Raw genomic sequence first — 16,844 nt, 5'->3', positions numbered from 1 at the left:
TCCCGATTTGCAAGTTGAATTTAATTGAGCAGTTTGATTGTGCACCTGGTTACCAGGTGTCAATAAGATTTTTTGTCTTCACCTGCGAGCAAGTTGACAAATTTCCAGTTTTTAAAACTAAAAATAGTCTGCATGTGAGGGAATTAGAAAAAAGTAAATGTTCCTGTGCCACACCTGTTGTAAATTTTATTTTGTACTTCATAAACTTTAAAAAGGCAAATTGAACTGAAGGGGAGATAGATATACAAGTGGAAGGACAGGTAGAAAAAGTAAAAATTTGGAATTAATGCAAACCTTAAGGTAGAAGCAGGGCAGACTGATGACAATAGGGAAGGGTAAGGAGGTGACTTTGTGGCAGTGGTTGGGAGTAATGTAGAATGGATGAAGCTTAAGAATGAGATGACTGGCAATACAGCAAGGGGGAGATTAAGATAGAGAGCTTGAGAGTATGATTCAAAGTGGAAGAGACAGGGAGAGCGGAGGGTAAGTAATAGGGAGTGAAATGGGCAGTGGAAAGATGAAGGGATGAGGTGTAATAAAGATGATAGTATGCAATAATTATTGGGGAAAGAGATGGAAAGGTAGCCACGGAGGGCCACATTTCCTCCACAACATTTACCCCAAATGCTGTCTGCATTCATTGGTGGCTGCTTTCCATATCACACGTAATCATGCCACCTCTCAAACAAAAGGAAAGAGCGAGAGAGATAGGGGCACAGACAGAAGAGTTCAGACAGAGGAAGCAAAACAAGGGTTAAATGCAGAGAAGCAGCAAAGAAAGAAACAGGTCTGCACCAAGTACTGTCTTGGGCTGCATTTGAGTGTTTCATTTAGAGTTTGGTGAGTGAGAGTTTTAAGGGTTAATTTAATTTAAGGGTTAATTTATCTACAGTCTAGTCTTTCTTTAATTAAGCAATTAACCAGAAGTTGCTCTTTGGATAGGGAGAAGGTGAGTTTTAGTCCAACTTTAAAACAGGACTCATTCAGGCTCTGCTTGCAGCTAAACATGTTTTCAGAAGCTAGGGACCAGAAAAGCAGGCTATCTACAGTGCTGCCTTGGGCTGCCCTTGAGTGCTGCCTTGGGCTGCATTTGAGTACTTCAGTTGGAGCTTGGTGAGTGAGGGGGTTCGCTGAAGAGGGAAGGAGGTGATCCTCTCATTTTCTACCATTCCTCAGAAAGAAGAGCAGTGACTTTTGTAAGTAGGACTTGCTGAGTATTTCTACTGTCCTTAATATTCTCTAAACTAGTGGAAGTAAAAGTAAAGGGAGTAATTTTAGGGTAACTCATGGCAGGACAGCTTGGTCACGTGGAATGCTGCCCCTGTGCAATGTGGGAAGGGCAGGGACACTCCCAATGTCCACGGTGACCACATGTGCGGGGAGTCCCTCCAGCTGCAGCTTCTTAAAATCCGTGTTTCAGATCTGGAGCAGCGGCTGAGTCACTGTGAATCATCCAAAGGTCTGAGATCTTCGTGGATAACACGTCCAATGAGGTAGTCACACCGCAGGTAAAGAGTGTACAGGGAGAAAGGCAAATGTTGACCACCAGACAGAGTAAAGGCAATAGGCCGGTAGTGCAGGAGACCCCTGACTTTCCATTTTGGATACTGCTGAGGGAGATGGCTTCTCAGGGAAATGCAGCAAGAGCCAAGTCCATGGCACCATGAGTGGCTCAGCTGCACGGGGCTGGTGGGGAGAAAAGAGTGGGACAGCAATAGTTATAGGGGATTCTATCATAAGGGGAACAGACAGACATTTCTGCAGCCGCAGACGTGACACCGGGATGGTATGTTGCCTCCCTGCCAAGGTCAAGGGTGTCACTGAGCGACTGCAGGACATTCTGAAGGGGGAGGGTGAACAGCCAGAGGTCGTGGCCCATATTGGTATCAAGGACATAGGTAAAAAGAAGGATGATGTCTTGAAAGCAGAATATAGAGAGCTAGGAAATAAATTAAAAAGCAGGACCTCAAAAGGTAGTAATTTCGGGTTACTCCCAGTGCCACAAACTAGCGAGATCAGGAATAGGAGAATAGACCGGATGTATGTGTGGCTGGAGAAATGGTGTAGGATGGAAGGAGTTAGATTCCTGAGGTATTGGGACCGAATCTGAGGAAGATAGGATCTGTACAAGCTGGACGATTGCACCCCAGCAGGACCGGAACCAATATCCTCGCAAGGGTATTCACTATTACTGTGGAGGAGGGTTTAAACTAGAGTGGCAAGGGAATGGGAACCTGAGAGAGGAGACACAAGAGAGGGAAACAAAGATAGAAATGAAAGACAGAAAAAAGCAAAAGTTGAAGGCAGAGGAAATGGGGGTTAGCAGCAAATAGAGCCGTAGTACAAAAAACAAGATGTAAAAAGTCTAAAAGGCACTGTACCTGAATGCATGGAGCATTCACAATAAGGTGGACAAATTAACAGCGCAAATAGATGTAAACAGGTACAACAGGATTGCGATTACAGAGACATGGCTGCAGGGTGACCAAGGGTGGGAACTGAATAACTCAGTGTATTCAATATTTAGGACGGACAAGCAAAAAGTAAAAGGAGGTAGAGTGGCATTGTTAGTTAAGGGTGAAATCAGTGCAAAAATGGGAGAGGATATTGGCTCAGAAAATCTAGATGTAGAATCAATCTAGGTGTGGCTAAGAAGCAACAACCCCGGAAAACATTAGTGGGAGTTGTTTAAACACCTCCAAACAGTAAGGTAGAGGATGGTATTAAAAAGGAAATTAGAGAATGTAACATGGGAGCTACAGTAATCATGGGTGACTTTAATTTACATATAGACTGGGCAAGCCAAATTAGCAATAATACTGTGGCGGATGAATTTCTGGAGTGTGTACAAGATAGGTTTATAGACCAGTGCGTCAAGGAACTAACTAGGGAACAGGCTATCCTAGATTTGGTTTTGTGCAATGAGAAAGGGTTAATTAACAATCTTGTTGTGTGGGGTCCTTTAGGGAACATGACATAACATGATAGAATTCTTCCTTAGGTTGGAAAGTGAAGTAGTCCAATCCAAAACTAGGGTCCTAAATCTAAACAAAGGAAACTAAGAAGGTATGAATACGTAAGAAGAAAAAGATTGGTGAAGATAAGTGTAGGTCCCTTATAGTCCAAAATGGGAGAATGGTATGAGGTGTCAGTTGGTTAAGATAGTTTAGGGAATATTATTAAAAAGCATGATGGTGGATAGGCAATAGCTAATATTTAAGGAACAAGTGTATGCATTGCAACAGTTATATATTCCTTTCTGACACAAAAACACAACTGGAAAAGCTGCCCAACCATGGCTAACAGAAGAAAATTAAGAATATTAGATTCATAGAGGAATCATGTAAAGTTGCTAGGAAAAGTAGCGAGCTTGAGGATTGGCAGCTGTTTAGAATTCAGCAAAGGAGGACCAAGAGATTGACAAAGAGGGGAAAACCAGAGTACAAGAGTAAACTTGCAAGGAACATAAATGAAGACTGTAAAAGCTTACATAAGTACGGAAGAAAAAAAAAGATTGAAGACAAATGTAGGTCCCTTACAGTCCAAAATGGGAGAATTTATAATAGAGATCAAGGAAATGGCAGAGCAATTAAACAACTACTTTAGGTCTATCTTCACAGAGGAAGACACAAATAACTTCCCAGAAATTAGTATTACTAAAGAAACAATGTTGGGGAAATTAATGGGACTGAAAGCAGATAAATCCCCAGGGCCTGATAATCTACAGGGTACTAACGGAAGTGACCATGGAAATAGTGGATGTGTTGGTTGCCATCTTCCAAAATTCTGTAAATTCTGGAACAGTCCGACAAATTGGAGAGTGGCAAATGTAACCCCACTACTTAAAAAAGGAGGGAGGGAGAAAACAGCAAATTACAGACTGGTTGGCCTAACATCAGTAGTAGGGAAAATGCTAGAGTCTATTATAAAGAATGTGATAACAGGACACTTAGAAAATATCAACAGGATTAGGCAGAGTCAACATGAATTTATGAAAGGTAGGTCATGTTTGACAAACCTCCTGGAGTCTTTTGAGGATGAAACAACAGAGTAGATAAGGGAGAACCAGTGGATGTGGTGTATTTGGATTTTCAGGAAGCGTTCGATGAAGTCCCACATAAGAGGTTCATATGTAAAATTAAAGCACATGAGACTGGGGGTAATATATTGGTATGGATTGAGAACTGGTTAGAATATAGGAAACAGAATAGGAATATATGGGTCATTTTCAGAATGGCAGGCGGTGACTAGTGGGGTACCGCAGGGATCAGTGCTTTGGTCCCAGCTATTCACAATTTATATATCAATGATTTGGATGAGGGCATCAAATGTAATATTTACAAGTTTGCTGACGACACAAAACTAGGTGGGAATGTGAGTGGTGAGAGGGTGTTAAGAAGCAATTTGGACAAGTTGAGTGAGAGTGCAAATACATGGCAGATGCTTAAGTGTGAAGTTATCCGCTTTGGGAGGAAAAACAGATTGGCAGAGTATTATTTAAATAGTGATTGCTTGGGAAATGTTGATGTACAAAGGGACCTGGGTGTCCTTGTACACCAATCACCAAAAGCAAGTATGCAGGTGCAGCAAGCAGTTAAGAAGGCAAATGATATGTTGGCTTTCATTGCGAGAGGACTTGAGCACAAGAGCAAGGATGTCTTACTGCAGCTATACAGGGCCTTGGTGAGACCACACTTGGATTATTGTGTGCAGTTTTGGTCTCCTTATGTAAGGAAGGATATACTTGCCATAGAAAGAGTGCAGTGAAGGTACACTGGACTGATTCCTGGGGTGTTGTATTAGGAGATATTAGGCTGACTAGGCCAGTGTTCATTGGAGTTCAGAAGAATGAGATGAGATCTCATTGAAACATATAAAATTCTGACAAGGCTAGACAGAATGGATGCAAGGGAGGGGGGAGGGGGGGTCCAGAATGGCTGGGGGATGGTCCAGAACAAGGGGTCACAACCTCAGGATATGATATGGGCCATTTAAGACTGAGATGAGGAGAAACTTCTTCACTCAGAGGGTGGTGAATCTGTGGAATTCTCTACCACAGAGGGCAATGGAGGCCAAGTCACTGAATATGTTTAAGGAGGAAATAGGTTTCTAGACTCTAAAGGCGTCACGGGGTATGGGGCGAGCACGGGAGTCTGGTGTTGAGACAGAGCATCAGCCACGATCATATTGAATGGCAGAGCAGGCTCGTAGGGCCAAATGACTTACTCCTGCTTCTATTTTCTATATTTTAAAAAGATGAGAAGACAGAATCAACAATGCAGGTATGGGCAAGAGAAATCATATTCACCAAGGCCATGGGAGATCAGCTAATTTTATTCAGGGGAATTACGTAAAATTGTCCTAAAAATATCAAGACTTAAAGTGTAAGATTAAACCATATTCCAGAAGATTCAGCTGGACAAAGTTGCAAAATTGCCATTAGTAACTACAGAGTAACTATTTACATTTGTCATGTCCATAAGGCATGAAAGAGATCATAAACTGTTTAAATCAAACCTCGCTTGCTCCTTGGACTTTGCTACACCAAAAACATGGCTGCTACAGGTCACGATGTGTAAGTTGGCTATAGTTCTGGAAACTTCCAATAGATTATTTTTTCATTCATGGGATGTGGGCCTCACTGGCTAGGCCAGAATTTATTGCCCATTCCTAGTTGCCCTTGAGAAGGTGGTGGTGAGCTGCCTTCTTGAACTGCTGCAGTCCATGTGATGTAGGTACATCCACAGTGCTATTAGGAAGGGAGTTCCAGGATATTTACCTAGTGACAGTGAAGGAATGGCGATATATTTCCATGTCAGGATGATGAGTGGCTTGGAGGGGAACTTCCAGGTGGTAGTCTTCCTATGTATCAGCTGCCCTTGTCCTTCTAGATGGTAGTGGTTGTGGGTTTGGAAGATGCTGCTAAGGAGACTTGGTGAGTTCCTGCAGTGCATCTTGTAGATGGTACATACTGCTGCCATTGTGCGTCGGTGGGAGAGGGAGTGAATGTTTGTCAATGGGGTGCCAATCAAGTGGGCTGTTTTCTCCTGGATGGTGTTGAGCTTCTTGAGTGTTGTTGGAGCTGCACTCATCCAGGCAAGTGGAGAATACTCCATCACACTCTTGACTTGTACCTTGTAGATGGTGGACAGGCTTTGGGGAATCGGGAGGTGAGTTACTCACCACAGAATTCCCAGCTTCTGACCTGATCTTGTAGCCACAGTATTTATATGGCTAGGCCAGTTCAGGTTCTGGGCAATGGTAATCCCCAGGATGTTAATAGAGGGGGATTCAGCAATGGTAGTACCATTGAATGTCAAGGGGCGATGGTTAGATTCTCTCTTGTTGGAGATGGTCATTTCCCAGTACTTGTGTGGCACTAACATTACTTGCCATTTGTCAGCCCAGGTCTGGATATTGTCCAGGTCTTGCTGCATTTGGACATGGACTGCTTCAGTGAGGAGTCACGGTACTGAAGCAGTCCATGCTTCCGTACAGAACAAAGCTCAACCCTCATCCTTGTGGAATCTCACACCTATCGTTGTGTGAACCATTACAATCAATGAAACAAAGGAGCAGTAGATCGTCTGTCTTCCCAGCCTAGACTTAAAACAGACAGCAAGCTTCAAAACTTATTATAGCTGCAGAGGCACTAGTATCCACCATCTATCACCCAAGAGGAACAATGGATTTTGACCAGAGACTTCAAAACTGATTATTAACCTGAAACTGACTAATCACAAGATCTAAGCTCCTTTGGCCTTTGGAAAATTTTAATACTAAATTCCTGGATTCCCAGGGCAGTCTGCTGTTAACATGTAGCCCTGTCAACACCAAAGCAGGACTGCAGGCTGAAAACAAAGCCTGCCTCAAAACTAAAACTCCTTGAAGCCTGGTGTTCTGGAAGATTCCTGCCATTGCCTGTAGAGCAGACAAAATCTTTGTTTACCAGCCTCATCTTTCTGCACCATCACCAACTTTGAAGAAATTCGGTAACTCCTTTCAGCTAGCTGAGCCCACCTGAACTTTAACTCCTACAAGAAGGGACCCTCACTGAGCTCTGACATTCTGGACTCTAACATTCACGTAGATTAATATCCCTATCTTTGGGGTTTTTTTTGTTTTAAGTTAGTGCTAATCGTAAAACTCTCCTTTCCCATCTCCTACTCGTGTGCGTGTGTATATGGAGCCGTGGCAGCCATCTCCCGGGTTTGAGTGTACGGATAAACGATACTTCTGGTTTAACCCTAAAGAGATTTTGCTGCAAGTTACTCTAAAATTGACTTCGCCAACAGAGGGTTTGGGGAAACACGTCACTAATTCAACAAGTAAAACAACTCTGCTTCTGGACAGAGGGTGAGAAAAATAAAGGTTCAGTTTGCCTCTCTCCCCTGTCGATAACTATTTAAAAAATAAAATAAAATGCAACGTGACTATCAATGCCAACAACTTATATTTACATAATGTCTTTAACATTGTGAAAAATCCAAAGAGTTTTACCCCACACTAAGATACTGAATCTTCAGTATGTTTTAGTGGTCTTCTTTTGGACAGTTTATTTGATTTCTTTAAGACACAGCCAGCAGCCAATTTCTAAGGACAAATTTTAAATGGTGACAGTTTTACAATGTCAAAGGCTACATATAAAAGAAAAGTCAACGGGCTTTTGGCTGGCCCGCCAGAAAATCCCGGCCTATATCTTTCTTTTTCTTCCTCATGTGGAAAAAAAAACTGTATATCTTAGCTGCAAAACAATTTCAGGCAACGCCTGGGCACAGAATGTCTCAAGTTAACCAAATCAGACTCGAGGGAGAGGAAAAGCAAATAATATATTTTCATTTCTTTTTTTAAACAGAATATAATTTTAATTACTGCAATTATTGGCCAGACTTTCAGTTTTAATCCACACATCCCAGTGAAAGATAAAAAATGATCTTTCAATTAATGGCTACTTAGTGCAAAAGTTATGGTCATCTAAATTAGCTTTGTTGTTATTTGCAACAGTTTGACTTTCTACAATTCTTACAACAGTGACTACACTTCCAAAGCACTTTATTGGCTGTAAAACGTTTCAGAACATCTTGCAGTTGTGAAAGGTGTTCGTTCTACAAATCCAAGTCCTTCTTTCTTTTCTTGTTCACATTTACAACAGGCAAAATTAATTGTTCTGAACAATAATATAGCTCAGTTTGAGCTGGGGGCAGGGGGGGTTATTTTACAATCAATCAATTTGCCCCAATTGAGGTCCATATGTGGGCAAATAAGGACCAGTTAAGGGCTGTTTCCCATCCGGTCTCAATTTTCACGAGGAGGAGTTCAGCAGCATGATGGAAGTGCGTAAAGTTACCCTGTTCAGCCCTTGGAAGAGAAGAGGTGGGCTGCCTCCCTCCAACATCAAGCATCCCCCTACAAGGTATGCCCCCCAAAGGTGCGCCTCCCCCCCCCGCAACCATCCCCCAGCCTCTCCTCCCGCATTGTCACCCTTCACCTCACCCACTTCAGGCTTCACCTCTCCTCCCCGAGATCCCCCCACATTTACCTGGTCCTGGACTTAGAATCTTGGGGACTGCTTCTAGCTCCAATCCTGGGCAGTGCAACTAGGATTACTGATTGACTGACAGCTTTCTGAGGTGGGACTTTCTCCTGAACAAGGTGCATTAAATAGCTGCAATACTGGCTGCCTCATCGGGGATGCATTTCCCACTGACCGCGGGGGGGAGGGGGGGGTGTCTGTGTGTGTGTGGCGGGGCGTGGGGTGCTGAACACCGCTATCTGAAGAATCTTGCCCATTGCCTCATGCGCACCATTTCCCAGCTGTTATATGTTCTATCTCTACAGTGTTATCGTAGGAAGTTTGGACTAGCAGCCAGTCAAGCAAAACGGGGAATGCTGGTCAGCACTACAACACCCAGAACCTATTGCAAACATGTTTGAGCTCATCCTCAAAATGACACTTTATTGCATTTTGTTGTGGGCAGATTGTGGGTTGTTGGGGGGGGGGGAGATGGAGGAATTAGATATATAGGGACAAGAACAGAACAAATAAGTGATAGAAACAAAATGTGGAATGTCATTAAACATAGCAGTGCACTATAAAATACAGTACTTATTTACCCAATGTTGTACACATGACCTGCACACAATTCTGTCGAATTAAAACAGTAGGTACAAACCTGTGACAGATATCTTTCTCTTTTTGGAGTCTTTTGGCTTGAAAACAAAACACCCCTGTATGGCAAAAGGGGAACAAAAAAAATCAACCGCTTGCAGCTACATCATGTTACAATTTTTAACAGTGTGCAACAGTTCACTAAATCTCAGGCACTAATAACAGAACTGTGAACAGCTGCCTACATTAATTCATTCTAAAAGTGCAGAGGAATTTAATTTAAACAAACTCATGTAAATGGAAGCATCATGGAGCTTTCAGAATACAATAATGGAGACTATGATGCAAGTGACTCATCAGGTTTTGTTATTCTAGGGCTGGAATAATCAGACATACATATTCCCAAATGATACATCAAACCACGACAAAACAATGTTTTCCCGTCCAAGATCCACCTGTCCCCCTAAAGCTGCTGACTCACGATGGGAAACAGTGCCGTACGGGTGCCTTACTTGGATACTTATTGATTTTTAAAAACTTTTTAAAACCTTTATTCTTTCATGAGGTTTGGGGATGGCCGGTTCGGCCAGCATTTATTGTCCATCTATTAATTGTCCTTGAGAAGATGGTGGTGAGCTGCCTTCTTAAAGCGCTGCAGTCCATGTGGTGTAAGTACACCCACAGTGCTGTTAGGAAGGGAGTACCAGGATTTTGACCCAGTGACATTGAAGGAACAGCGATGTAGCTTCAAGTCAGGATGGTGTGTGGCTTGGAGGGGAACTTGCAGGTGGTGGTGTTCCCATCTATCTGCTGCACTTGTCCTTCTTGCTGGTAGAAGTCGTGGATTTTGAAGGTGCTGTTGAAGGAGCCTTGGTGAGTTGTTGCAGCGCATCTTGTAGATGGTACACACAGTTGCCACTGTTCGTCAGTGATGGAGGGAGTGAATGTGGATGTGGTGCCAATCAAGTGGGCTGCTTTGTCCTGGATGGTGTCAAGCTTCTAGAGTGTTGTTTGAGCTGTATTCATCCAGGCAAGTGGAAAGTATTCCACAACACTCCTGATTTGTGTCTTGTAGATGGTGGACAGGCTTTGGGGAGTCAGGAGATGAGTTACTCATCGCAGGATTCTTAGCCTCTGACCTGCTCTTGTAGCCACAGTATTTATATGGTTGGTCCGGTTTAGTTTCTGGTCAGTGGTAATCCCCAGGATGTTATAGATAATTGTAATAACCCTACAGCCAATCCATCTGAACTAGCAAACTCAGCAGCAATCAGTAATATAACCCAATTTGTATGACACAGTTTGTATGACTTAGCTGCATGCTACCTTCACCAAAGGAAATCAAGAAGTAATTTTTTTTTAGAAAAAATTGCTCACTAATTTATCCTCAGGAAAACAGGATAAATCTAACTTTTTCAAATAGCATTGAATTAGCCTCCTTGCAAACATCAGCGAAGTAACAGAGTAATCAATAATGCTATCAAGCAACACCAGATCACCAATAACTTCTCAACATCACTTAGTTCAGGTTCTGCCAAGAACTAACTGGCTCCAGATATCATTATAGTCTTGATCCAGATGTGGGTGCAAGAGCTGAACACTGGAGATGCAAGATCAGGCCAGAAATCAGCTCAGTATAGCTCAAGAAACTGGTAAAACTGGGGTCTGGGGTGGAGTAGGGAGGAAAGCCCCTGAAGTAGTTGGATTGACAGATCCCTAGTTTCATTGGACAAATTACTAATATACTCAACTCCGAACAACAGCAAACTCAGCTTATGGTTCAGTTGCTGGTGTATTTTACTTCAGACAATAGTACTTAGTGTTGGCAACAGCTTAAAGCAGGAGCCCCCCCCTCGTTGCACCCTCCTCTAATTCGCCTCATGTGGATCTCAGTGGAAGGAGCCTTTACCTTGGACACAAAACAAGTCGCCATTGTCTCCACATTCGCTTTCCGAACGCTCCCTCTCCCCACCGCGCGATTCCCGCTCGTTCTAGAACTCAGCTGAGAGCCAATCAGAGCGCCTCTACCTCCCCGCGACCGGAGCACAGACTGGGAGGGCCATTCCCATTCGCTAATTGTGGTCCAGGTCACAGTTCAGAGTTCGGAGGTCAGAAGGCGGAGTCTGCAGCACGGCGCGTGTGAGTTGCTGCTTTACGGGGCAGCCGCAGGCAGAAGTTGTGAGTTTGCAGATCCGAGTAGCTGAATGGCATAAGCGCTGTAGAAGGCAGGGAATTGAATGTGGATTTCTGAATTTTAGTTCTCAGGCAAATGATGGTATGGCTTGTCTTTTCCGAAGGTCTATAGCAGCTCAGGTACGTAGCAGCAAGCAGTGCTTTTAAGATACGCTGATCATCTAATTCAGGGGTTCCATATTGCGTGACCTTCAGTTGTCTGTTGTGAGTTTGTTGAATATCATGGTATAAATACACCAGTTCTATCAGTTTTCCAATACCGGCTTATGAAAAAATATTTTGGAAACAATTTGAAAAAAAACAAAATACTGCGGATTCTGGAAATCGGAAACGACAGAAAATACTGGAAAAAACTCAGCAGGTCTAACAGCATCTGTTGAGAGAGAAAAAAGATTTAACGTTTCGTGTCCTTATGAAGAAGAGGCATAAACTTTAACTTTTTTTTCTCTCCATAGATGCTGTCAGACCTGAGTTTTTCCAGCATTTTCTGTTTTTGAAGCTATTTGATAACTGGAGAAGCATTGAGCTTCTTTGCATATTATATAAATTGACACTAGCTAAAGATTTTTTTAAAGCTATTATCCTTTCCCTTCAATGGAAAATTAATTTTTCCAGCTTGGAAATAATGTGCTACTAATCAGAAGTTTATAATGTTTAATTCATTTAAACTATGCCAGGTCAGCTTATTGCCATTACTGTCAACAGTGAAATAAGGAAGAATATTTGGTAGCAAATGATTGTATCACTAAATCATTAGTTTTCTGCTTTCTGAAGTGCCAAAATGTTTTTCTTAAGGAACAAAGTTAAGTTTAGTGCACTTTTCCTCCATTACAAGCTATGTCTGGGGCATTGAAACTGTGGATTGGTACCCTTGAGGGATTCTCCATTCCAAATAAACACAACTGTATCCCATAATCTAGACTGACACTTCAGTGCAGCACTCCTGACCCTGAAGTTCTGCATTGTTGAAGGTGACATCTTTGGAGTGAGATTTAGACAACAGCCATGACTGCCTGTTCAAGAAGAGCAATGAGTTGTTCTTGTGAGCTGGCAATCATTGATATCCGCCCGCCCTCTGATAGCCTCCCCTCCCCTCCCAATTGGCCAAAATTACCAAAAAAAAATTATGGCAGATACTGGAAGTCTAAAATGACAACAGAAAACACTGGAAACATTCAGCAGCACCTGTGAAGAGAAGAGAAGCGGATAGGGTTAACATTTAAGGTCATTGATCCTTAAACTGCAATTCTGACAAAGTCATTGACTTGAAACATTGATTCTTTTGTTCTCTTTTCATTGATGCTGCCTGACCTGAGTGTTTCCAGCACTGTTTCATTAGTCATTCAACTCATTTGCTGTTTGCTGTCTGCAAACTGGCCACCTGGTTTGCCTACATGACAACAGCATTTTCAATTCAAACATAACACGTTACTTGTGGAACTCCTTGGGACATTCTGAGGATGTGAAGTGCTACATCAATACTTTTTTCAAGGAAATTCTGTTCATATATTTTGTTTACATTTTACAGCATTTCAAGTAACCTTCATAAGACAGGAGTAGGTAGTCTAATAGAATCATAGAAATTTACAGCATGGATTGAGGCCATTCAGCCCATTGTGTCCACGTTGGCTGCCAAGAAGCCATCTAGCCTAATTCCACTTTCCAGCTCTTGGACTGTATTTTATTTTTTGACCAACTAAATGTTTTTGTGATTTTTGACTTGGTGGGGTGAGTGGGGAGGAATATCAATGTTTGCCTTTTAGATTATGGTATTTCAACTGCATGTCCAAGTACTTCTTAAATGCTGTGAATGTTTCTGCCTCTACACTGATTCCCTCCACCCTCTAGGGTGAAAAATTGTTTTCTCAAATCCTCTATAAACCAACCTCTTGCCTTAAATCTATACCTCCTGGTAATGGACCACTCAACGAAGGGAAGTGAGTCTTTCCTACCCACTCTAGACCTCTCATAATTTAATGCACTTCATTGTGGTTACCCATCAGCCTCCTCATCCAAAGAAAGTAACCATAGCCTATCCAATCTTTCCTCGCAATTAAAATTTTCTAGTTCAAGCAACATCCTGGTAAATCTCCTCTCTACATGTTTCCTATTGTGTAATGTTGTGACCAGAACTGAACACAGTAATCCAGCTGTGGCCTAACCAGTATTTTTATACACTCCCAACATGCCTCCCAGCTGCTTTTTAAATTCATTCATGTGATGTGGGCATCCCTGACTAGGCTGGCATTTATTGCCCATACCTAATTGCCCTTAAGAAGGTGGTGGTGAGCAGTCCCTGTGGTGTAGGTGCACTCACAGTGCTGTTAGGGAGGGAGCTCCAGGATTTTAACCCAGCGACAGTGAAGGAACGGTGATATATTTCCAAGCCAGGGTAGTGAGTGACTTGGAGGGAAACTTCCAAGTGGTGGTGTTCCCATCTGTCTGCTGCCCTTGTCCTTCTAGATGATAGTGGTCATGGGTCTGGAAGGTGCTGTCTAAGGACGCTAGATGAGTTCCTGCAATGCAACTTGTAGATGATACATACTGCTACCACTGTGTTGGTGGTGGGGGGAGTGAATGTTTGTGGATGGGATGCCAATCAAGTGGACTGCTTTGTCCTGGATGGTGTCAAGCTTCTTGTGTTGTTGGAGCTGCACTTGTCCAGGAAAGGAGTGAGTATTCCATCACACTCCTGACTTGTGCCTTGTAGATGGTGGACAGGCTTTGGGGAATTACTCATCGCATGATTCCTAGCTTCTGACCTACTCTTGTAGCCACAGTATTTATATAGCTGGTCCAGTTTAGTTTCTAGTCAATGGTAACCCCCAGTATGTTGTTAGTGGGGGAGTCAGTGATGCTAATGCAGTTGAATGTCAAGGGGCAATGGATGGATTCTCACTTCTTGGAGATGGCCATTGCCTGACACTTGTGTGGCGCGAATGTTACTTGCCACTTGTCAAGCTTGGATATTGTCCAGGTCTTGCTGCATTTGGACATGGACTGCTTCAGTATTTGAGGAGTTGCATATGGTGCTGAATATTGTGCAATCATCAGTGAACATCCCCACTTCTGACCTTATGATGGAAGGAAGGCCATTGATGAAGCAGCTGAAGATGGTTGGGCCAAGGACACTACCCTGAGGAACTCCTGCAGTGATGCCCAGGAACTGAGATGATTGACCTCCAACAACCACAATCATCTTTCTTTGTGCTAGTAATGACTCCAACCAGCGGAGAGTTTCCCCCCTGATTCCCATTGACTCCAGTTTTGCTAGGGCTCCTAGATGTCACACTTCGTCAATTGCTGCCTTGATGTCAAGGGCAGTCACTCTCACCTCACGTCTGGAGTTCTGTTCTTTTATCCATGTTTGAACCAAAGCTGCAATGAGGTCAGAAACTGAGTGACTCGGGCAGAACTAAAACTGGGCATCAATGAGCAGGTTATTGTTTGATAGCACACTTGATGACCCCTTACATCACTTTACTGATGATGGAGAGTAGACTGGTTTAGCGGTAATTGGCTGGGTTGGATTTGTCCTGCTTCTTGTGTACAGGACATACCTGGACAATTTTCTACATAGATGCCAGTGTTTTATCTGTACTGGAATACCTTGGCTAGGGGTGTGGCAAATTCTGGAGCACAGGCCTCCAGTACTGTTGCTGGAATATTGTCAGGACTCATAGCCTTTGCAGTATCCAGTGCCTTCAGCCGTTCCTTGATTTCACATAGAGTGAATCAAATTGGCTGAAGACTGGCATTAGTGATGCTGGGGACCTCCGGAGGAGGCCAAGACGGACCATCCTCTCGGCACTTATGGCTGAAGATTGTTTTAAATGTTTCAGCCTTATCTTTTGCACTGATGTGCTGGGCTCCCCCATCATTGAGGATGGGAATATTTGTGAAGCCTTTTCCTCCAGTGAGTTGTTTAATTGTCGACCTCCATTCACAACTGGATGTTGCAGGACTGCAGAGCTTAGATGTGATCCATTGGTTGCGGAATCACTTATTTCTGTCTATCGTTTGCTGTTTGGCACGCAAGTAGTCCCAGTGTTGTAGCTTTACCAGGTTGACAGCTCATTTTTAGGTAGTTCTGGTGTTGCTCCCGGCATGCCATCCTGCACTCTTCTTTGAACCAGGGTTGATCCCCTGGGCTTGGAGGTTGGGGGGGTGGTTATGCTGGGCCATAAGATTGTGGTTGAGTACAATGCTCCTGCTGCTGATGGCCCACAGCGCCTCCTGGTTGCCCCGCTTTGAGTTGCTAGACCTGTTTGAAATCTTTCCCACTTAGCACAGTGATAGTGCCACACAACATGATGGACGATATCCTCAATGTGAAGGCGGGGGGGGGGGGGGGGGGGGGGGGTGTGGTGGTGGTGGTGGTGGTGGTGAAGGGGAGATGTGTTTGGTGGTGGCATCATGCTGGAGTTGACCACCTTCAACACCTCTTTGTTCTTTTGTCTGTGACATCTTTTGATTATCTGCTTGCTTGTCCCTACACAACCACCCCCCCCCACCCCCCACTTCTCTCCCCCCACCGTAAACCAGCTTATATTTCACCCCTTTCCTAATTTTAATCAGTACTGTTGAAGGGTCATGAGGACTCGAAACATCAACTTTTTTTCTTCCCTGCCGATGCTGCCAGACCAGGTAATTGTGTTTATGTTTTGGATTTACAGCCTCCGCAGTTTTCTGTTTTTATCCTTATTTAACTGTTGTATGAAGTGCACTAATAGGCACTGTCAGCATAAAAACTAATTCAAAGGTAAATTTAAATGTTATACAAGTAAAGGAGCCTTGGAACGGTTATGAGGCAGCAGTGTAACTTTGAAGTTAAAATGATTGTACAAGTTTCACTCCTAAAGTTTGCCATTTTAATACCTTGCAGTTAGATTACTGCCTCATCGTCCTAGAAGCCCATTCTGCTCATATATTGAAATTAAACTTTTTAACTTGAAATTTAAGTGATCTGGTGCTTCCTGCTTGTTATCTGAATTTTTTTTCCCAGAAAGGCACTTTCTTTCTTAATATTATTTTAATTTAATGGTTTTTCTCAGCTTTCCAGAATTCTGGGGACATCTACAGAGAAGCTTATTCCCATGGTGTCAGCTGTTCCTGTCTCCAAGAAACAGTAATTTAACAGTTTTATATATTTCATAAGCAGTGCTGATTTAGATTGCATTGATGAAACTTGTTTTTTAAATGTCTTTGTAGCAGGTTGATTGGCATGTGGCCCCGGTGTCTGTTGTGGGCTATATGGCATGGCTGTTAATGCAGTAGCCGTCACATGATTATCAGGAATGCACCCTCCCTTCAGCCATTCCGCTGTCATCATTCATGGCCTACTCTATGCTCCTTGCTTTGTTGGTCATTGTACTTTCCCTCTGTGCTTTACTCCTAAGCACGATCAAGATCAGGCAATAAATGAATGGTGTATGAACTTGCTGGCTGTAAAATTGATATTTTGGACAAATGGGACATATTTAAAAAGTAAGAAAGGAAAAGGCCACAGTAAAGGGAAAATGAATGATGCCGCGATTGCTCT

At 43.1% G+C, this 16,844-nt stretch overlaps 2 protein-coding genes across 5 annotated transcripts in view; one reads left to right on the top strand and one right to left on the bottom strand.

Moving 5' to 3' along the window:
- orc3 (origin recognition complex, subunit 3) overlaps positions 1-11,124 on the bottom strand; it is an 89,223-nt gene extending 78,099 nt beyond the window's left edge. For 2 of the 4 annotated variants that reach the window (XM_041188689.1, XM_041188690.1), the window contains exons 1-2: positions 11,019-11,106; positions 9,174-9,228 (exon numbers count right to left, since the gene is read on the bottom strand). In XM_041188689.1, coding sequence (XP_041044623.1) covers positions 9,174-9,228; positions 11,019-11,053 — 90 coding nt within the window. In that variant the 5' untranslated portion in view covers positions 11,054-11,106. Of the gene's footprint in view, positions 1-9,173; positions 9,229-11,018 lie in introns of all 4 variants that reach the window. The other 2 variants (XM_041188692.1, XM_041188688.1) reach the window with 2 other exon arrangements.
- Positions 11,125-11,224: 100 nt separating this feature from the next.
- rars2 (arginyl-tRNA synthetase 2, mitochondrial) overlaps positions 11,225-16,844 on the top strand; it is a 70,295-nt gene continuing 64,675 nt past the window's right edge. Inside the window, exons 1-2 of the mRNA XM_041187228.1 lie at positions 11,225-11,422; positions 16,357-16,430. Of these exons, the coding sequence (XP_041043162.1) occupies positions 11,387-11,422; positions 16,357-16,430 (110 nt within the window). The 5' untranslated portion in view covers positions 11,225-11,386. The remainder of the gene's footprint in view (positions 11,423-16,356; positions 16,431-16,844) is intronic.

The sequence above is a fragment of the Carcharodon carcharias genome, chromosome 5 (assembly GCF_017639515.1).
Source record: "Carcharodon carcharias isolate sCarCar2 chromosome 5, sCarCar2.pri, whole genome shotgun sequence".
NCBI lineage: Eukaryota > Metazoa > Chordata > Chondrichthyes > Lamniformes > Lamnidae > Carcharodon > Carcharodon carcharias.
This window is presented reverse-complemented; position numbering and strand designations above follow the sequence as displayed.